Source organism: Podarcis filfolensis, assembly GCF_964270895.1.
Source record: "Podarcis filfolensis genome assembly, chromosome: 12".
Lineage (NCBI taxonomy): Eukaryota > Metazoa > Chordata > Lepidosauria > Squamata > Lacertidae > Podarcis > Podarcis filfolensis.
The window spans coordinates 21,436,964-21,459,205 of NC_139614.1; the positions used below are offsets into that span (position 1 = coordinate 21,436,964).

General features: G+C 46.4%; 1 protein-coding gene across 3 annotated transcripts in view; it reads right to left on the reverse strand.

The window, feature by feature from the left end:
* Positions 1 to 22,242, reverse strand: part of WIPF3 (WAS/WASL interacting protein family member 3) — a 46,287-nt gene that overhangs the window by 8,029 nt on the left and 16,016 nt on the right. For 2 of the 3 annotated variants that reach the window (XM_083578678.1, XM_083578679.1), the window contains exons 2-4: positions 16,486 to 16,840; positions 2,158 to 2,290; positions 634 to 765 (exon numbers count right to left, since the gene is read on the reverse strand). In XM_083578678.1, coding sequence (XP_083434804.1) covers positions 634 to 765; positions 2,158 to 2,290; positions 16,486 to 16,785 — 565 coding nt within the window. In that variant the 5' untranslated portion in view covers positions 16,786 to 16,840. Of the gene's footprint in view, positions 1 to 633; positions 766 to 2,157; positions 2,291 to 7,465; positions 7,605 to 16,485; positions 16,841 to 22,242 lie in introns of those variants that run through there. The other variant, XM_083578680.1, reaches the window with a different exon arrangement.

The following is a 22,242-nucleotide window of genomic DNA, read 5'->3' on the forward strand; positions in this document are numbered from 1 at the left end:
GGTTCCCCAATTGCCTTGCACTTGCCCAACTCCTTTCGTTCTGTGTTTTGTTTCTGCTTTTTATGCCAGATTGCCCCCCACAACATAACAGAATAGAATTGTAGAGTTGGAAGGGACTCTGAGGATCATCTAAGTTCAACCCCTGCAATGTAGGAATTTGCAGCTGTCCCGTACGGGGATCAAACCTGCAACCTTGGCGTTATCAGCACCATGCTCTAACCAACTGAGCTATCCAGTTTTTCCATATGGTTTTTTTGTCGCATTTGTTTTTATGGGCAATCCGAAAACTGCTCTTGTGAGCCATGGCTTGAAGAGTGGTTCATGGTGGCTTTTAAATATATAAAAATACTGTTTTGATGGTTTTCCTATCCTGGGCCAAAATAAGATTGTTGCTAGGGAAACTGAGTGTAAAGGGAGAGTCAAAGAAGCTTGCCCTACAATGTTTTACTGAAACAGATTTTTTATATATATAAAAGAGACAATAAACAATAAACTCTATATATATAGAGAGAGAGTTTATTGTTTATTGTCTCTTTCAAACATCTCATAAGAAAAAAACATCGTGTTCTGTTTACCCAGGCTCTAGTTGCTGGAAGAGGACAATGTAGTTAAATAGAAAAATGTATTTTTTACCTGTCAGATCCCTTTGGCCTACTGGTCTCAGAACAGGAAAACCCTCTGCAAAGAGGTTCCCCAATGCCTGAGGGATGTCGCTTCTGGCGGTTCCGGAGCTTCCTCCATCTCTGCTGGCCCTCCTCCTAGAGTCTGTGACAAAAGAATAAAATAAAAATTAAATCTGGGTTATTCTATCAAGCTTTCCGAGTTACTGGCCCTTTTTATTTTTACCCTCAGTGTCTTTTCCTGCAGCGTATAATGAATAAGAAAGAGACTTGATGCAACAGCACACATACACAATTCTCCACATCCTGAAACACAGCACCCTCTGGTGTGTGAATGAAGGCAGGGACCTTCTTGCTAATTTATCCATCTTGACAGTAAGATTCTGAGACCATACAGATCCAATATTTAATAAAGAGTGGAATATTTACAGAGAATAGCTAAAAGAACACTGTAATAATCCAAATTCTTTGGCAGGCCTGGACTGACTTCTGCATGAAAAAAGAGAACTTTACAAAATTAACATGACTGAACAACCTGTGAGAGGTAAAGTTAAGTGCATAGTCGTAATGTGAATTAGGAATCACAATTGGAGGATTGGAAGTCATGTTGGAATTCGTGACATGTGAATCCAATCTTTTTTTTTGTAATGAGTGTTGATCTTGGATTGCATTTTTGTTGATCATTGTGTATTGTATTGTTTTGTACTTGTTTTGTTTTTAAAACCAATAAAGCATTAAAGAATAAAATAAAAATAAAGGCAGGGATCAAAGAACTTTATCACATGGCAGGATAAAACAACGTAGATTTTTTTTACATTTAAAATTGGTGCTAACTGCTACTAACCCAGGGCTCAACTACACAGCTGCAAATAAAATGTTTTAAGTGTGTTTTAGGTGGAATATACAATGTGACAGTAGGTGGCGATGGTGAGCCTTATGGAAAATTCAATAGATTTAAAAAAAACCTTTTTACAGAGAAAATGGTAACTATTCACAGTTCCACTTTCCTTGTGACATGGGCCAATGAACAACTGACAGGTTTTCATAAATGCTGTTAAAGGAAAGACCAGGCAGGGACTGGGTAGGAATCTAATAAGGAAAAAGTAAAGGATGCATTTAGAACACCCCTCTCCAGCAACATAATTAACTTTTCAAACTGGGGTTAGGGAGTCTTAAGAAAGAATCCACAACACGTTTTGACTCCTGGGCTGGTGAGAAGGAAAAAAAAGGCTGTCCACCCCCTTGCTATGTATACAAAGAAGTTGTACATTAATACAGACCAAAAGGCAGGAGGCTTATAACGGGAGGCTTGGTCCTTGCAGGGCGGGGTGTGGAACTGGACCGGCCAAACCTCAAGAAATGTGGCCAATATAAGCAGCTTTCAGCTCATAAGTAGAAGAGGCTTATCTACGTGGTGCTTTTCCAGGGTTTGGTAACCAAGCAAAACAATAACAAAAAGCCCACAGGGACTTTCAGCCTGGGGAAAAACAGCTCTGTGACCATTGCTTTGGAGAAGTTCTGGAAGCCGAAGACTCACTTTCAATCTGCGGTGCACTTCGGTCATTGGTCTGCGATACTTTCCTCAGCCGAGTCCCTCTCTGGATCTCGTGTAGCAAAGCACTGCGGCTTTTTGAGTCCTCCCTCCTCTGCTTGGGCGGCTCGGAGTTTGCCTGTCAAGGAGAGCAGACAGTGAGGCTCACAGTTCCACAAAGGCTGAAGCACAAGGAAGCACAAGGAGATGCAGGGCAGGTTGGTCCATTAGGGAAAGTGGGGCCCAGAGGTGACTGATGCCCATTGATAGGATAGGTGGGAGGGAGGAACAACACAACAGTAGGCGGAGCCAGAACCTATGACAGGCGGATCCGCTCCGCCCCCCGACTTGTAAGAAAAGAGGCAGTTTGATAAAGGCTGGCTGGGAGCAGGCTGAAATTGATAGGACAGTGCTCCCCCCTTCACCCTAATGGACCAGCCTCAACTGGTCCTTAACCAGCCTCCACCTGTCATTGGTCTGCCTGTCACTGGTTCTGGCTCAGCCTCCTGCCGGTCTCCCTGCCTTCTGCCCCTCTAGTCCCAATAAGCATCAGTCGCCACACAGTGGAGGTGAGCAAAACCACCTGGTCATCGATCGCCACCTGCTATGTTTATGCTAGCTATTCAGTACACAACACGGTGCCCTCTAGATGTTATTAGCCTCCTTCCCCCAACAGCTCCAGCCAAGCATGGCCACTGATCAGGGCCAATCCGAGTCCAGCAATCTTCGGAGAGCACCGTGTTGGCTACCTCTGTGATATGCAACGAATGTGTCTTGCAATACCTGCTTTAGGAAACAGCTCTGCAATATACTTGCACCACAGGGGGTTGGACTAGATGACTTTCAGGATCCCTTCCAACGCTACAATTCTATTATGAATTATTTTTTGGCTCTGTTTCTTCAGACATCCCCCCCCCCCAGACAATAATCACAATTCCACTGTGATACTGGTACAGTCCCACCACTAGATGCTGTATTTACAGCTTACTGACACTCACTGAACATGTCAATCCGTTTCTCACTGTTGCAAAGACCGCGGAAACCAGATCGGTGCAACTGGAAGCTGGTGAAACTGAAAACAATGGGTTTTACTTTCACTTCACCTGCTTTCGACCAGGGCAAAAGACAGGTGTGGCTTAGGACTGCTGAAGTCTAGGGGCTGCCAAACATATCTTATGCAAGTTGAATGCTGTTTTCTTGCTTTTTTTCTACTCTAACGGGCATGGGAAATTCTCTTGATGAAGTCACACAATATAGGACCACTTTCGATCAGCTTGCGCGGTTTATTCCATTGACCATAAGTGAGCTGGGACAAAGGCAAGTCTGGAGGAAGTGAGTCAACATACCAAAGTCTGCAACTCTTGAGCTATATACACATTGCGTGTCGAGACCCCGCGGCCACCCCCTCGTTGGAAAATAACTTACACAAGGACACAGATATTAGGATTATGTTATTGGGCAAATTTGGCCACAACTTTATTGAATTATAGAATGTGAGTGGTATTGGCTTAGGCATTGATTGGACCCGACTATATCTGACTCCTGCCCGCTGCGCAGGAAGTCCGGAAAGGGTAAACCACCAGTAGGGGGAGCCCTGCCAATGCGAACCAACTCGAGCTCCCCCTGGTGTTCCCGTCGGGGTCGTGTTGACAGGATCAACACCCCCGGATTCCTCTAACGGAATACCCTTAAGCTTGGAGGGGCAGGTGATGGCCACACCTCCCCTCCCCCCCACAAGGTCAAACAATGCCTAACCGCAACCCTAACAAAGTTGTGACGATTGCTACGAGGAAGGCGAAAGCCAAATGGCCAGTGCCAATTTGCAAAGTGGAAAAATTCCTACCCGGCCCCTCAACGGCGACCAACCAAGGTCCATAGCAAGGCCAGTGCCTAAAACCTGCAAAATAGGGAGGGTGATTGAGGAAGCGAGCCATAGAGGAAGTCCTCCAGCTCGCTCCTCAGTTCAAACGGTTCTGGCCACACGCCCCTGGCCAGCGGATTGGCTGGCCAGGCTCTGACATGGCCAGGATCCCCCCAGAGCAATGGGGGACAAAGTCCCCCGTCCCCAGAGGGGAGTGGGTGGCCATGCGGTCCACCGCAACCCCTCCCCACTAGGAAGTGGAGTGGATTTAACGGCTTAAAGTACAGCAAGTTGGTTTCCCCTCCTGCCGCTTTTCAAGTTGCATCTGTGTGCTGTTTTCCCTGCCGGAGAGGAGGCCGGGATCTCCCCGCCCCCCATGCGCATTTCCTATTTGGTTTCCCTGCCCTGGCAAGCATCCTCCAGCTCCTATTCATGAAGCTGTCATCTGTGCACATGCTGTCATTGGCGCATGCGCAATGGCTGTCTCCAATGTACACACCTCAGCTTAACCGCAAAGTGAGTGCGGCTTAAGTTTTCCTGGCATTCTGAAGATGATCTGAGGGTGGGGGACAGACACCCAACAGCGACATTTCTTTAGAAACGACAGTTGCATCGTTGAGGGACACTGTAAATAGATTCAAGAGCCAGTGGTATGAAAGCATAGGAGTCAAACTAAATGGAAATCTGTACACAACTTTAGTCATGTGACAGGGAGGTTTGCCTCCAACCACAGCTGTCATGAGTGATCTCGTTCTGCAGAAAAGGCAGCTCCACTACCTGAAATAACCCCCAAGATCCATTTGACGGCTAAGCTTAATACACTTTTATTCTTCCCATAGCCAGTCTTTATTGTAGCATATATTGTAGAAATACCTACTCCCTTCTCTGGCAGAGCTAGACTGAACTGGACATTCATTCACAGTCAATAAAAGGGGCAAACGTAAGGAACAACACATTATCTCCATGGCAATACTCCGCTAGGACACAAAAGTGAAACACTTTTCCAGAGTAAAAGGAGCTGACAAAGGACACAGACAGATCTGTAAACAGCATTTCCTTCAAAAAATGAAATTGTGCTGCTGTGCTTGTGTCTTTCCTGTGAGATTTCAACAGGGTTTTTGTTGTTGTTGTTTTTGCCACTGTGGAAACAGTGCTGAATCTTTGGTTTGATCCAGCAGGTCCTTATCTGAATGTATGATATGTTATTGCTTTTTTATTCTGTTGGGAGCCGCCCAGAGTGGCTGAGGAAACCCAGCCAGATGGGTGGGGTATAAATTATTTATTTTATTTATTAATTATTATTATTGTCAGGGAATCAGGAGCAGGAGCACTGGGGAGAGAGGAATTGGAGAGCGAAGGGGAAGAATCCGAGGGAAGCGTAGGGGACTATGACAGTGGCCCGAGAGATTCCATGAGCTTCTCCAGCGAATCAGAAGATTCCCAGAAGGGGGCTCCGATGGTCAGGGCAAGGGGGGGTCCCAGGGGGACGCACCAGAAACAAGGAGCCAGAGGGGAACCCCAAAGCAGCAGTGGAGGATCGGGACCAGTTTCCCCACCAGAGCGTAGTGGGGGGGAAGAGTCACATGTGTCAGGGCCAGCGTCTCCTCCGGAGGGGAGGGAGAGTAAGTCAGGGCTGACCACGCCTCCATCGGAGAGTGGGGGAATGGAGGGGAGGTCAGTTGCAGCTAGCCCACCCGAAGGGGGAAGCAGTGACAGCAGCAGTGAAACGGTTAGGAGGAAAACTGCTGGCTGGGTGCACGCGCCAAGTTCAAATGTACAGGCGCGCGGGACAGCAGGAGACCCGGATGGGGAACCAGCTCCTAAAGCCCGCCGGAGGGAGGGAGAAGGCTCAGGGGAATCAGCGGGAGAAGAGGCTAGAAAGGGCGGAACCCCGGCGGGCAGGCGGACCCAGAGGAGGAAGGAGCAGCGGAAAAGGTGGAGCAAGGTGAGGGTCTTAAATTGGTGTACAGGGGGAGGAGATTCAGAAGGGTCATCAGCGGTCTGACAGTTGAGACGTGGGGCTGCGCGCTGCGGCTCTGGAAGTGAAACTGAACTTCAATAAAGCCTTTTGTATTTAACAACAAAGCAGCGTTGGTCCTTTGTGAGCTGGGACCTTGGGCAGCCTTGACTATTATTATTATTATTATTATTATTATTATTATTATTATTAGAGGGTAGGACATCCAGGTGTGACATCCAGACAAGACTAAGCTGCAGCAGTGGCCAACCAGATGCCGATGAGATTTTTCCCCCGGGGGACCCTTTCCCCACACCAAAAATAATTTTATACACCTTTATCATCATATCCCTGCTTTACTCTCCTAAAGCTCTGGATGTTGTCACCTGTCCTCATAGCAGTCACTGATCCTCTAGGCTGCCCTTTTCTGAATATTTTTTTCAGCTCCGTAATATCCTTGTTGAGGTGTGGCATGGGTGTGTGGTGTGGTGTGTGGTGATGACAAACAGAATAAAGACAAGAGAGAACTTCTAAAATACAGTGGTACCTTGGTTCTCAAACTTAATCCATTCTGGAAGTCCATTCCAAAACCAAGGCGCGCTTTCCAATGGAAAGTAATGCAAAATGGATTAATCCGGACTTTAAAAAACCCCTAAAACAGCAATTTAACATGAATTTTACTATCTAACGAGACCATTGATCCATAAAATGAAAGCAATAAACAATATGCTGCAGTCACACAATCAGTCAGTAGCTGAACTTGGTTCCGCACAGTCACAAAAACAAAAACTAAAACCAGAAGTGTAACACTCAAAACAGAGCACGCTCGGCTTCCGAAAAAAGTTCGCAAACCAGAACACTTACTTCTGTGTTTGCAGTGTTTGGGTTCCAAGTTGTTTGAGTACCAAGGAACCACTGTACAGAGAATAAACAATTGCAACAGCAGCAGCAGTGCACTAGCAAACGCTCACATTAGAATGTGTTTGATGCCACTAAGTAAACACCCGAAATGCTCAAAAGGACAGGCTATTATTTGTCTGAAAGAGATACCCAATATAACACAAGTAGCACAAACCTACCTCCTAATGATAAGCTAAGAACTGCCAGTCTATATATTAGCATTTTAAACAGCAGGTTCCTCATTTTCCTTTTCTTCTAAAAGTGCATAAGCTCCTCTAGATGGCACACTTGGGTACTGTCCTGTTAGAAACATTCCTGGGGGGATGATGTAAAATCCCTTTAATAGCTTGTATTCTTTAAGGCTACATTTGTTGCAAAAAATAAATAAATGCATGGATGAATATATTGCTTTATAAATTAGCTTCCATAACTCAGTCCTCAAGCGCCTTTAGAAATTTCACAGAGAGACAATGTTATTTACCATCGCTACCAAAAACCTGAATGAGTCATATAATTAGCAAATGCTACAGCACACACAACAGTGGAATTTACCACCAATTTCACCTATCTCCTCTGGAAGAATAAGCAATACGTACTGTGAAAAACTGAAGAAACATCACTGGAACAGAATAACTCCTTGCTTCTTGTTTTACAGTGCTGTTACAAATAATTTATCTCAGCAACTCCCACAAACGGTTTTGCCGTAGCTCTGCTGCTTGGGTGAGATAGCAGGACCTCGTAGGTTTAAATTTAGAACTAACAGCTGTGGTTTTGTTCCTGGGTTCATATATCTACAGTTTGTGTCATCTCTGTATGATAAATACTAGCTTCACCCCCTCCCTTTCCAAAATAAGTAGATAATTTTGGGGGGAGGGCTGGACAGAGTAGTAAACTCTGAACATACACAATACTTATATTCAAGAATGCATTGTGTATTTTGGTGGATTAGGGGAGAAATTGGTCACTTTGGGGCATTCAATCTTCCTTCCCTGATACTTCAGATGCCAATAAACCCTTGACCATTGTGGAAATGGCTAGGAATGCCCAGGAACGGCGAAAGCTTACAACATTTTGGTTGGCCAAATAGTGGTATTGCCCTAATATGGATTTCAATTTGCCCAACACAACTATATTTACTTTTTGTAGGAATAGCAAAGCAATACAGTCATACCTTGCAAGTCAAACGGAATCCGTTCTGGAAGTCCACTCGACTTCTAAAACCAAAGTGAGGTTTCTGATTGGCTGCAGGAAGCTCCTGCAGCCAGTCGGAAGCCGTGGAAGGCCCATCAGGTGTTCAGGTTCCAAAAATAGTTCACAAACCAGAACACTCACTTCTGGGTTTGCGGTGTTCTTGACCCAAAATGTTTGAGAACTAAGCTGTTCGAAAACCAAGGTATGACTGTATATAGTCCTGTGTTTAGGGTGGAATAGGCTGTTTGCCAAGACCCTTCTAAGACCTAATCCAGCAAGTGTTAAAATCTAAAGGAGGACTCACATTCCTGGAAAAGCTACCCTCCAACATTTCTCCAATGCAAATAAGGATGTCCTATTCAATAATAATAAATAATAATAATAATAATAATAATATCCCTCCATCTGACTAGGTTGCCCCAGCCACTCAGGACAGCTTCCAACATATATAAAAACATAGTAAAACGTTAAACATTAAAAAAAAAAAAAACCTTCCCAGTACAGGGCTGCCTTCGGATGTCTTTTAAGGCTGTATAGTTACTTATCTCCTTGGCTCGGAGGTTGCATAACCATACCCTCCAATGCTTCACCAATGGAAATAGAGGGAAAGCGGGACATTCCAGGATCAAATCAGAATGGCTTCTATAAATCCAGGACTGTCCCTGGAAAATAGGACACTTGGAGAGTCTGCTAGCTTCCTTGTGTGCTCATGGGTGATTAAGGTAACCAAGGAAATGGATCTGTGCTGGATAGAAAATGGGTGGGCCCCTCTCCACTGACTGCTAGTTAGAAAAACAAAGGTCAGAGTGGAGAGTTGGAGTTGTGTGTGCTAGAAGCTGGAAGCGAGACGGCAGGCTGGAAAGGCGTGGGGTCAGAGCCATGCTTGATTTCTGCTGGAATCTAAGGCTGTGGCTAAGGGAGAAGCAAGACCCTCTTGGGGTCTGAATACTGCAAACCCCTCCATCGTAGGCTCAGGTTGTATATATGTGGAAATAAACCATATACCATGAAAGACACCACAGTCGTCTCTGTACCTCATTCAAAAGAAAATACAAACCCTGGAATCTCACACCACTTGGAGATTGGGGTGCAATGCCACAATACATTGGATTGTACCCAATCATACTCAAAGTAAGCCCACTTAAATTAATGAACATGACCAATTTATGCCCATTAATTTCAGTAGGTCGACTCTTGACGATGAACAATCTTGGGTACACACCCATCCCCGTTTGCTTTTTTTAAAAAAATGAAATAGATTAGCCCTTTGAAACTCTGGCAATGAATGGAAAATTGATTTTCTTCCAAGGCTGCAGAATTTGTAAGCAGAGAGACAGCGAGAAAGGTGTCAGTCTTGTTCGGCCTTTTATGTTATTATTAGAAAAGCAAAGGGCACACCATTAGAAAGAAAAGCATTTGGGCCTTTTGCCAAGATTCTGAAGACGACAAAAACTGGAAGACAGTGTGTTTTACTGAATCCCTCAAATTGCTCCGGTAGATCAGAATAACATTAATTTCTGTGACCCAGGCTTATTAAATTAGAACATGTTCACTTGGCTCTACGTTTACCTTGTCACACTAGGAGAATTTCTACTCTTTCGCATACAAGAAATGTCAGGTTAGATAAGGAATGTTGCACCTCCCTCTTTCCTTTCCTTTTTAAAACGAGATGGAATGAGTCATATGTTTAATAGGCTGACTGTTCAGCAGAGAGGGTTATTCTATTTTTTACCACACAGTATCTTTGCTCCCAAAAATGTGTGTGTGTGTGTGTGTGTGTGTGTGTGTGTGTGTTTTAAAAAATAGAAGGTTCAAGTGGGAAGCTATGAAAAACTTACATAAATTTTTGGGCAGAGGGGGAGTAAAACCACTGTTGGATTGCTGGGGGAATATGTATGTTTGCGTATGTTTGCATTCATTTGCATTGATAACACACTAATTGGCTTGGTTTGATGTTACCCTTATCTGTGGGGCTTGGGGTCCTGGGCTCTGAGCCCAGAAAAGGGAGCTATCTATAAGAACTGGGTATTGGCCACCTATGTCCTCTTCTGGGCAGGTGAAGTGATGGGAAGTCCTAGACAAAATGACATATGCTGCTTTGTGCATAGAGAACATCTGTACATCTGCTTGGGTGCAGACAAGCCGTCTCCTTGCTGCAGTGTCCATCCTGCTTCTGCAAAGGCTAGGAGAACTGGTGGGATGCTTTGCAGCAAGTCTACGCCTTCTGGAATAAAGCACTAGAACGGGCCATTCTCATGCTCATGGCACCCTCCTTTGATATCCCTGCACCCAACCATCCCTCTACAAGCCCTCCTGTGGGCCAGTGGATCAGAACAGCCACCCAACACATTCTAACTCCATTTGAGTGTTCATGCTCTTTTATTCATCAATGGGAATGGGAATGCACCCAAAAAAACCCCCTGGTTTTCAAACAAAGAGTGTGACTGCTAAGGCTGGGCGATACCTGGGAATGCACCCAAAAAACCCCCTGGTTTTCAAACAAAGAGTGTGACTGCTAAGGCTGGGCGATACCTGGGAATGCACCCAAAAAACCCCCTGGTTTTCAAACAAAGAGTGTGACTGCTAAGGCTGGGCGATACCTGGGAATGCACCCAAAAAACCCCCTGGTTTTCAAACAAAGAGTGTGACTGCTAAGGCTGGGTGATACCTAGTTTTCAACATTGCGATATACTGATACCAGCTAAACATCACAACATATAACAACATATCACAATGTCTGAAATAAGGATGGAACTATGTAAAAGCGAGGGACGCGGGTGGTGTAGGAAAGCTCTGTTTCTGCACATGACTGTGACATGTTTGGGAAAGTCTTGCTTCTAAGTTTCATCTCTGTACATGCTGCATAAATCGTTCTGCACAAATTGTTCTAATACTAAGACATTCCCTCACCACCCCAGAATGTTCAGTTCACATTGAGTTCATGAAACACCGTACCCTGACCTGTTCTTAATGCATAGTTGACCACATCTATTGGAACATAATTGTTTAAGTCTTGCATTATCAATCATTAGTTATATTTTAATTAGGAGGTTTTCATGCCTGCCTAGTTCTGTGCTCCCTTTCCCAGCCTTTAATCTATCGGTGATTAATGCCTATATGCAACCCTTTGTTTTGTATTTGTGTTAACCAATCAGCAATAAGCACATATGTGGCAATGCTGTAATATTCAGTAAAAGGGGCTCCCCGAGACTTGCTCGAGAGATGCCTCCCAGATGACACTCGCTACCTGTCTGTCGTTATTTCAACCCAACAGGGTGGCGCTGTGGGTTAAACCACAGAGCCTAAGACTTGCTGATTGGAAGGTTGGCGGTTCGAATCCCTGCGATGGGGTGAGTTCCCGTTGCTCGGTCCCTGCTCCTGCCAACCTAGCAGTTCAAAAGCACGTCAAAGTGCAAGTAGATAAATGGGTACCACTCCGGCGGGAAGGTAAACGGCGTTTCCGTGCGCTGCTCTGGTTCGCCAGAAGTGGCTTAGTCATGCTGGCCACATGATCCGGAAGCTGTACACCATGGTCAGGGGTCCCTTTACCTTTAATACCTGAGCATACCTGACCCAAGGGCCAGTCACCACCCACCAATCCCTTGAATCAGATATCACTCCTTATTCTGCATGAGCATCTTGCTCCTTATGTGAAGACTCTCCCTAGGCAACTGCTACCTAGCTTTGATTGCTGTTTTGGATTTAGACCGCTACCTGCTTTCATCCCGGCCCACTTTATCATCTGCCTTGTTACTTAAGTTTTCAGACCACACCTGCCTCTGGTAGATTTCACCCCCAGAACCCCACTGCTTAGAGAAGGGGAGGGGGGGGAACCTGTAGCTTCCAGATGTTGATAGACTCCAGCTCCCAAAGACCTCAGCCAGCATGGTCTGTGGTCAGGGATAATGGCTGTTGTAGTCCAACGAGCTTCCCACCCGTGGGCCTAGAGCCTAACTTTTACCTAGACCTCAGGTCTAGAGCCAGGCTTTGGCAATTATGTTCTGGGTAGGAGGGGGAGCTGGCTATCTGCCCAAGTCAGCCACTCAGGTGTTATCTAAAAGAGGCAAGATGTTGTTGTTGTTTTTAACTTTGACTGTTTTAATTAACTCATGTTGTATTTTTTGGTGCTGCTGTAAACTGCCCTGGTGTCTTTTGTCAAAGGACAGGCTATTAATTAATTTGCTTTCATTAATTAACTAACAGTAAATAATGCACTAATGGAGTGTAAAGAGCAGCAGACATTCACACATTTCGTGAGCTTGCATCAGTCTGCAGACAAAATAAATTGAGATTGCTTCAAATTTGTCTGCGTTTTCCACCCAGCACAATGCTGACTCAGAAGTAAGCCCTATTGGATTCAACGAGGTTTACTCCCAAGCACATGGAGATAGGGATAAAGGTTGTGATATTATTTTTCTTCTTAAAAGAGGATTCTGTTTCAGCACTAACAGCAAGGTGAACGGGTTGTTATTCGAGAAGAGCATTAATTATTTTGGATTTGTCAAAGAAGCATCTTCTAGTGTTTGAAACAGTGCAGTCGCAGGAAGTTCATAAATAAGTATCTCCCCCCCTTATTTACATCGTTGCCACCATCTGCCTGCAAGGATGCCTTCAAGAAAACTGTTTCTCATTGCAATAGTATCAGACAGAATAACTGAAGACCTGCTTCAAATGCAGGAGCTTGCAGTAATTTTCCAGACAGCTTAGTGTATTGAAATTCAATGTTACCCCCTCCCAGTGAAAAATAAAATGTTAAAGGTTTTTTTAAAAATCCACAAAGCAATTTATGTAATATCCTTCATGATACCCAATACAATTTTCTCTTTTATTCTCACTCCTACCTACATCAGATGCCAGACTCCATGTTAAATTCCCACAACCCTAGTTAAGCGCAGAGAGGTGTTTTTATTTAAAGGTGACAACAATTAAGCAAGAACAGTCCTATTGAATTCACTTAGGTGATTTAATATATGTCGGATTTAATACAATCTAGTGACGTATCCTAAGAAAAACATTAATTGCTTAGCAGAAAGGCAGAATAAATTTGGCTGTTTAAATAAAACCCCAGAATGTTCTGCTTTGAAAAGCTATATTCTGTGAACAGAGTCATATGTGCAAATTATTCAAGTGGGCTTCTATTCAAATTCAAATTCTACTAATCACAGAAAGCAGGAAGGCACCCATCTCCTAATCCTCAGTTAAAGAAAATGGGACTCAGTTTTTATGATTATGTCATTCAATTTAAAAAGTGTTAGATGGTTTATCATATGGGTCTTAGTCCATTAATCCCTCAATCAGTAGTCTGATCCTATAAATGTTTGTTTATAAACAAGTCCCGCTGTATCCAATTACTCACTAGGAAGTGTGCGTATGTGTGCGTATTCACAATTTGCTGTATTTGTATCATTTGTATTATTATAAGGCCTAACGTGAGTCTCTAACCGGAAGTGGTAGAAATGGCTTTGTCAAAAAAGAATACTGTATTCAGGTAAGCCTTTTTTTAACAAATAGCATCCACAATACTGGGGGGAAATACTGTTCCCAATAGGTCTCCAGGGCCAGATGAACTGCATCCAAGAGTATTAAAAGAACTGGCAGATGTGATCTCAGAACCACTGGCAGTCATCTTTGAGAATTCCTGGAGAACAGGCGAAGTCCCGGCAGACTGGAGGAGGGCAAATGTTGTCCCTATTTTCAAAAAGGGGAAAAGAGAGGACCCAAATAATTACCGCCCAGTCAGTCTGACATCAATACCAGGGAAGATTCTGGAGCAGATCATTAAGCAAACAGTCTGTGAGCACATAGAAAGGAATACTGTGATCACCAATAGTCAGCATGGATTTCTGAAAAATAAGTCATGTCAGACTAACCTGATCTCATTTTTTGACAGAATTACAAGCCTGGTAGATGAAGGGAACACAGTGGATGTAGCCTACCTTGATTTCAGCAAGGCATTTGACAAGGTGCCCCATGATATTCTTGTAAAGAAGCTGGTAAAATGCGGGCTTGACTATGCTACCACTCAGTGGATTTGTAACTGGCTGACTGACCGAACCCAAAGGGTGCTCATCAATGGTTCCTCTTCATCCTGGAGAAGAGTGACTAGTGGGGTGCCACAGGGTTCTGTCTTGGGCCCGGTCTTATTCAACATCTTTATCAACAACTTGGATGATGGACTCAAGGGCATCCTGATCAAATCTGCAGATGACACCAAACTGGGAGGGGTGGCTAACACCCCAGAGGACAGGATCACACTTCAAAACAACCTTGACAGATTAGAGAACTGGGCCAAAATAAACAAGATGAATTTTAACAGGGAGAAATGTAAAGTATTGCACTTGGGCAAAAAAAATGAGAGGCACAAATACAAGATGGGTGACACCTGTCTTGAGAGCAGTACATGTGAAAAGGATCTAGGAGTCTTGGTTGACCACAAACTTGACATGAGCCAACAGTGTGACGCGGCAGCTAAAAAAGCCAATACAATTCTGGGCTGCATCAATAGGAGTATAGCATCTAGATCAAGGGAAGTAATAGTGCCACTGTATTTTGCTCTGGTCAGACCTCACCTGGAGTACTGTGTCCAGTTCTGGGCACCACAGTTCAAGAAGGACACTGACAAACTGGAACGTGTCCAGAGGAGGGCAACCAAAATGGTCAAAGGCCTGGAAACAATGCCTTATGAGGAACGGCTAAGGGAGCTGGGCATATTTAGCCTGGAGAAGAGGAGGTTAAGGGGAGATATGATAGCCATGTTCAAATATATAAAAGGATGTCACATAGAGGAGGGAGAAAGGTTGTTTTCTGCTGCTCCAGAGAAGCGGACACGGAGCAATGGATCCAAACTACAAGAAAGAAGATTCCACCTAAACATTAGGAAGAACTTCCTGACAGTAAGAGCTGTTCGACAGTGGAATTTGCTGCCAAGGAGTGCGGTGGAGTCTCCTTCTTTGGAGGTCTTTAAGCAGAGGCTTGACAACCATACGTCAGGAGTGCTCTGATGGTGTTTCCTGCTTGGCAGGGGGTTGGACTCGATGGCCCTTGTGGTCTCTTCCAACTCTATGATTCTATGATTCTGTGATTCTAGGTGGAGGTGATCAAACGATGCAGAAAACAGAATGGACAATATTCAAACATCTTGGACAGTTGCTACAACTGCAAGACAGGAAGTGCATACGTGAGGACTCATTCCATTTACATTCCTTGAGCTTCATTCCACTTTCCTTAGAAAACCCAACAGCTGCAGTAACAGCTGGGTAATCTTAGCAGGTGTGTGATACAGACACCGAGGCCTATGAATTCTCTGTGCAAATGAATAAATAAAAACCTCCGAGGGGTTGCCATATTTCAAAAAGTAAAAATCTGGACACGAAAGTTTTTGAGCTATTTTAAATGAGGGAAATTAGTGGTTTTTAAAGGAAAAAAGAAACACTTCCGACATATGTTGCCTCAGAGGTTTTCACTGATTTTCAGAAATTCCAGCAATGTCCGGGAAGTTGCAGACATATGGCAGCGCTACAGCCTCTGAAGATAGGATATTAGGAAGTACAGTGATGGACCACGTGCCTTGCAAGCAGAAGATGCCTGGGAACTCCAGGTCGGGCTGGGAGACACCCAACCTGAAACTGCCCTATGATCCTTGGATGAAAGGTGGTACAGTGGTACCTCAGGTTAAGTACTTAATTCGTTCTGGAGGTCTGTTCTTAACCTGAAACTGTTCTTAACCTGAAGCACCACTTTAGCTAATGGGGCCTCCTGCTGCTGCCGCACCACCAGAGCACGATCTGTTCTCATCCTGAAGCAAAGCTCTTAACCTGAAGCACTATTTCGGGGTTAGCGGAGTCTCTAACCTGAAGCATATGTAACCTGAGGTACCAACTGTATAGAAATTTAATAAATAATAATCGCAGCTGCCAGTCGGTTTATATGAACAATACTGAGCTAGATGGATTAGTGGCCTGTCACAATGTAAAGAATCTTCCTGTGTTTCTCTGCCTTCGCAACCATGTTTTCACAGAAGCACAGACTTGTAGAGTTGAGGGTCATCTAGTCCAACCCCCTGCAATGCAGGAATCTTTCACCCAACGTGGGGTTCAAACCCATGACCCTGAGATTAAGAGTCTCATGCTCTACCGACCGAGCTACGGATTATGTCAACAGACTCATTGTAACATTGGGAATGGTGACAAGCAAGTGGATGGAGAAATCTGCAATAAACAGAAGCATGTCTAGGCATTCAAGACTAGTTAATTTTTCTCATTAAAACAACAACAACCTGTATTTGAATAACACCTACAGATAAGACATTTTAAACCTAGGACTTTGTAGCTAAGTTTCTAAGTCCAAAACAGAATTTTAATTGTGAGACCTCAGTGTTGGTTATACTCTTCACAATCAAGGAAAAAAATCGAAAGATGAGCCTTACCAAAGGGCATGAAGATGGCAGTGATGGTGGGCCTCCAGAAGATGATGAAAAAGAGGCAGGAGGTGGTGGTGGTGGTGGACATCCAGAAGAAGGTGATGGAAGGGGAGGTGGAGGCGGGGCAGGTGGTGGACCTCCAGAACAAGAAGGTAGAGGAGGAGGAGGAGGAGGAGGTGGTGGTGGAGCTGCAGAGAAAGATGGCGGAAGAGGAGGAGGAGGAGGAGGAGGTGGTGCTGGTGGTGGGGCTCCTCCAGAAAGAGATGGTGGAAGAGGAGGAGCAGGTGGTGGCAGTGGAACAGGCATCTGTCAAGTTTCTATTTTCAGTCAGTCCGCTCTCAAAGATCACAGACAAAATGATCTAGGGAAAGAAGAAAGAAAACTGAATTTACATCCTACATCCACCAAAGAAGCCTTTGGTTGGTCATTCATAAATCCAAAGACTTATAATAAAACCTTAGTTCTGGGTGGAATCCATAGGTCCTTCACTCCTTTCCCACGCATATGAATAACAGAAGTCTAAGCAGGGGGCCCCACACCGCAGGGCCCCCAGGCAGCGCCTGAGGTCTCGCAAGGCCTCAGACAGCATCTCCAAGGCATCGGAGATGCTTTCTGAGGCCTTCTAAGACCTTGGAACCTGACTTCTGGTACCACACTGGGCACCCATAACCTGGGGTCCAAATTGGCTCCCCTGAGTCTAAGTTGCCGATCAAGATGAAGGTAATATTATTATTACAGTGGAACCTCGGTTTCCAAACGCCTTGGGAGCTAAACATTCTGGCTCCTGAACGATCGAAAAATGGAAGTGATTGTTCCGGTTTTCGAATGTTCCTTGGGAGCCAAACATCCGGCGCGGCTTCTGTGGCGTCCAATTGGCTGCAGGAAGCTCCTGCAGCCGATCGGAAGCCACACCTTGGTTCCTGAACCGTTTTGGGAGTCAAACAGACTTCCAGAATGGATCAAGTTTGGGAACCAAGGTTCCACTGTATTAGCTTGAGCATGGAACATGCCCGTGTTGGGACACAAATTCCCTTTGACATCTAATTTTCTATGTGAAGACTTTTAAACTTTTTTAAAGAAAGCAAGTGCATTCAGATATGATCCCTCATGGGACAATCTGACCTGATACAGTCCAGACACACATAATACACTTCAATGAGAATTAGGCATTATTTCTTCCCTCTTGCCTCAGACTCTTATTCCTCACTGGGTTGCCCATGGGCCCTATCAAGCTGACTGAGACTTTGCCTCTTCCTTTCTTCTACCTTCACCATTCACGAGAGCCAGTGTGGTGTAGTGGTTAAGAGTGGTAGTCTTGTAATCTGGGGAACCGGGTTCGCGTCTCCGCTCCTCCACATGCAGCTGCTGGGTGACCTTGGGCCAGTCACACTTCTCTGAAGTCTCTCAGCCCCACTCACCTCACAGAGTGTTTGTTGTGGGGGAGGAAGGGAAAGGAGAATGTTAGCCGCTTTGAGACTCCTTAAAGGGAGTGAAAGGCGGGGTATCAAATCCAAACTCTTCTTCTCTTCTTCTTCTCACGCTCCATAATTTCTTACTCATGCCAGGCGATGACGTTCCAGCTTCTCCACAATAGTGAATAACTCTCGGCCCGCGTCAACCTTTCTAGCACTTGTACTTTTATTTTATTCTGCCCACTGCCTGACTCAAACACTCTTCCCCTGAAACAATATGCCTCAAGTTTCTGAGCACACCACTGTTTGCAATGACTGCAATCATTCGGCGGCGACCTTCACCTTAAACGCCAGCTTTGCAAATGCGTCCACAAATGTTAAAGCCGCACTTGTCGATCCATCTTGCTATTATTCCTTACAGCAGAGTGTGGCCTTGAAAAGAAGGCTGAGAAATAAGTATAGCATTTACGCAGTGCTCTGCTAACAGCCACTTTCCTCCCAGATGGATTTTTCCTTTATGTGTGAGGCAAGGAACCTATGGTGGTTGGAGTCTTAACTTCCATCAGCACAGCCAATGGTCAAGGATGATGGGAGCTGTGCTGCAGCAACATCCCCTCCCTGCTTTGAACAAAGGCTCTTTCCCCATGTTGTCAGCTCAAACTGGGAGCAGGCACTGTGTGGACCATGGGAATCCCAACCAGGCACTTTTTGTCTGGCATACAAGCAGGGCTGGCCTGTTGCAGATATTAATATTGCCCAGTTTAAAGTGACTGGAAGCATAAGAATTGACTCCTTTTGGAATAAATCATTGCCCAGGCCCATAAAACTATTATTCAAACTTTTAGGGCAGAGCTTTCTTCATTAAAACATCAAATGTACTTTTAAAAAATACCCATACAATGTTTTGTGTGCTGTCCAACACAGGCTCAGCATCTTAGAAAATATGAAGTAATCCCAAAATCAAAATGGTGTCTCTCTCCCCCTCCCCCCATCCCAGCCTGCCTAAGGCTAAGCAGCTCTTTTCGGAGAGCTATTATCACATGCTTTTGTTTTCTGTGGTGTTCAGAGAAAGACTAACAGCCACCACCTTTCAAGATGGCAAATTTGCAACCCAATACCTTCACTCTCAGGACGGGGTGGCGCTGTGGGTTAAACCACAGAGCCTAGGTGTTATGTACTGAGTTGAATAGGATCCAAACTGCAGCAGTCTGATTGGTCCTAGAACAATAGGATCCAAAAGGCAGCAGTCTGATTGGTCCTAGAACAATAGGATTCAGAATGCAGCAGTCTGATTGGTCCTAGAACAATGCAGCAATATGATTGGTTGGCAGGAACCACCCAATCATGCTCCAGATAGAAGTGAATCCACAACCTGATTGGCTTACAGTAGAATTCCGGAATTAGCCAATCATGTGCAGCCCATTGTGTAAATAATGTATATAAAGCAGATACCTTGAGGGGACTTTCATTCATTCCTCCTCACCACTATGAGCTGAATAAAGAGCATGAAATCACTTTGCGACTCTGAGTATATTTCACTGGCGACGAAGGTGGGATCCCGCTGAGCTGACTGCCACACACAGCACCGCAGCACCGCCACCTGCCGCACCGCTGCCTCGCACCGTGTATCCAGGCTTCAGCTCCGGGACACAAGGAACTCAGAATGGCAACCGACAGCAGCTTCTCGCCGTTCAACCCAGCATCTGGAGACTGGGAAGCGTACGCCTCCCGTTTCACCTTCCTCCTAGAAGCCAAAGGGGTCACCGATGAAGAAGACGCCAAGAAGAGGGCAATATTCTTCAGCATCTGCGGAGAGGAGACGTTTGAAATCGCCCGGGCTCTCCTTGCACCCGAAGACGTCGCTACTGTTCCATACAAAACAATAATGGAACAGCTGAAGGGGCACTTTTCGCCACAGCCCTCTGTGGTGGCTCGTCGAAATGCCTTCTATGCAAAGCGGCAAGCCCCTGGGGAAACCATAACTGGGTTTGTGACCTCTCTCCGCCAAGCTGCCCGGTTCTGCAACTTCTCAGAGCTGGAGAACATGCTTCGTGACCGCCTCGTCGGTGGCCTGAAGGATGAGAAGCTGCAACGACGCCTCTACGCTAAGAAGGACCTAACGTTCCAGGTCGCTCTGGAGGAGGCCCTGGCAACGGAAGCTGCCGAGAGGTCGACGCAAGAGGCACGGCCGAGCCAGCCGTCCCAACCGAGGGTCCACCACGAAGACCTCACCGACGACTCAGGATCCAACAGGGAGGAGGTGCACCGAGTACAGCAGCGCACTCAAGCAGCCCACATACCACAGCTGCCTCGACGAGAAGCAGGGAACTGCGCAAGCTGTGGAGATAGTCACGAGAGGAGGACCTGCCGTTTCCGCAACGCAGAGTGCAGGCAGTGCAGAAAATTGGGACACATCGCCCGGGTGTGTCGAGCTCGGCCCACCCGACGCCAGGCATCAGATGACCAATCCAAGAGCCCCAGGTCCCGGGGCCCAACACACCAAGGCAACTCGACGGAGCTCACGGACTTCCAGGTATACCAGTTGCCCCACCCCAACGTAGAGAAAATTTATGTAGAGGTACAGATAGAGGGGGCCCCATGCCGCATGGAGCTTGACACGGGTTCAACTCTATCCATAATCTCGGCAAGGACCTTAAGGAAACTGTGTCCTACTGGGGGTCCCAAACTCAGGCCGGCCCCATTCACCCTCCGGGACTTTCAGAAACGTAAGGTCCCCACAATGGGGGTGGGGACCTTCAGGGTGCAATACCGAGGGCGGACGCGGCAACTGGACTTGCTTGTGGTCAAGGGCCCCTACATTAGCTTACTGGGATTGGCATGGTTTGGACCACTGGGGCTAGCCATCACCGGGGTGAACCACACTACCTTACAAGTGGACGTGGACGCCATATGCAAGGAATTTCCGGGGGTTTTTGATGGGAAATTGGGACAGTATACGGGCCCCCCCATTGCTCTACAGCTTGACCCCGCAGTACGACCAGTCAGGCTCAAGGCCCGCCGGGTCCCGTTCGCCCTGAAACCCCGTATAGACGAGGAATTAGACCGACTCGTGGAGCAAGGAGTGCTGGAGCCGGTGCCTAATGCCCCCTGGGAAACCCCAATCGTCACACCCGTCAAGCCGAATGGTTCGGTCCGCATCTGCGCAGACTACAAATGTACCATAAACAAGGCCCTCACGGCCCATGCATACCCAGTGCCAGTGGTCAGCCATGTCCTTGCCACCCTGGCTGGGTCGAAAATTTTTGGCAAGCTGGACTTGGCCCAAGCATATCAACAACTGCCAGTAGATGAGGCCACAGCAGAGGCACAGACGATTGTGACGCACAGAGGAGCGTTCAGGGTAAAGCGGCTGCAATTCGGTGTCAGCGTGGCACCAGGCATATTCCAGAATCTAATGGACTCTCTCCTTAAAGGGATTCCTGGCGTCACCCCCTTCTTCGATGATGTGTTGATTGCCGGGCCCACACCAGAGGAGTTTGAGGACCGCCTCCGCACCGTTCTGCACCGTTTCCAGACGGCGGGTCTCAAGGTGAAGCGGGAAAAATGTCTACTAGGAGTGCCTCAGGTGGACTTTCTGGGATTTATGGTGGACGCAGAAGGGGTCCACCCGACTGGGGACAAGGTACGGGCCATTTGTGATGCCCCAGCGCCCAAGAACAAGACTGAACTTCAGGCCTTCTTGGGACTATTGAACTTTTACCATTCCTTCCTTCCCCACAAGGCGGCGGTAGCGGAGCCCCTACACAGACTCCTGGACAAGCGGGCCCCTTGGGTGTGGGGCCAGCGCCAGGAGGCCGCATTCCAGGCAGTCAAGGACTTGCTTGTCTCAAACTCGGTCTTGGCACACTTCGACGAGAGGCTGCCGGTGGTGCTAGCATGCGACGCCTCACCCTATGGCATTGGCGCTGTCCTGGGACACCAACTCCCGGATGGAAGAGAGGTACCGGTGGCATACTTTTCCCAGACACTCAACGCAACCGAGCGGAACTACTCGCAAATCGACAAGGAGGGTCTGGCAATCGTGAAGGGAGTAAAAAAATTCCATGATTTCTTGTACGGGCGGCCCTTCACCGTGGTGACTGACCACAAGCCCTTGCTTGGCTTGTTTGCACCCGAAAAGCAGACCCCCCAAGTGCTGTCTCCTCGTGTACTCAGGTGGTCAATTTTCCTTGCCAGCTACCAGTATGCACTGATTCACCGCCCTGGGAAGGCGATGGGCCATGCGGACGCCCTCAGCAGGCTACCACTACCGGAAACAGGCCCCGACCCAGCACCTGCACAAGAGGTTATGAGCCTGGAGCTGCTTCCCGACCGCCCCATTCAGGCACAA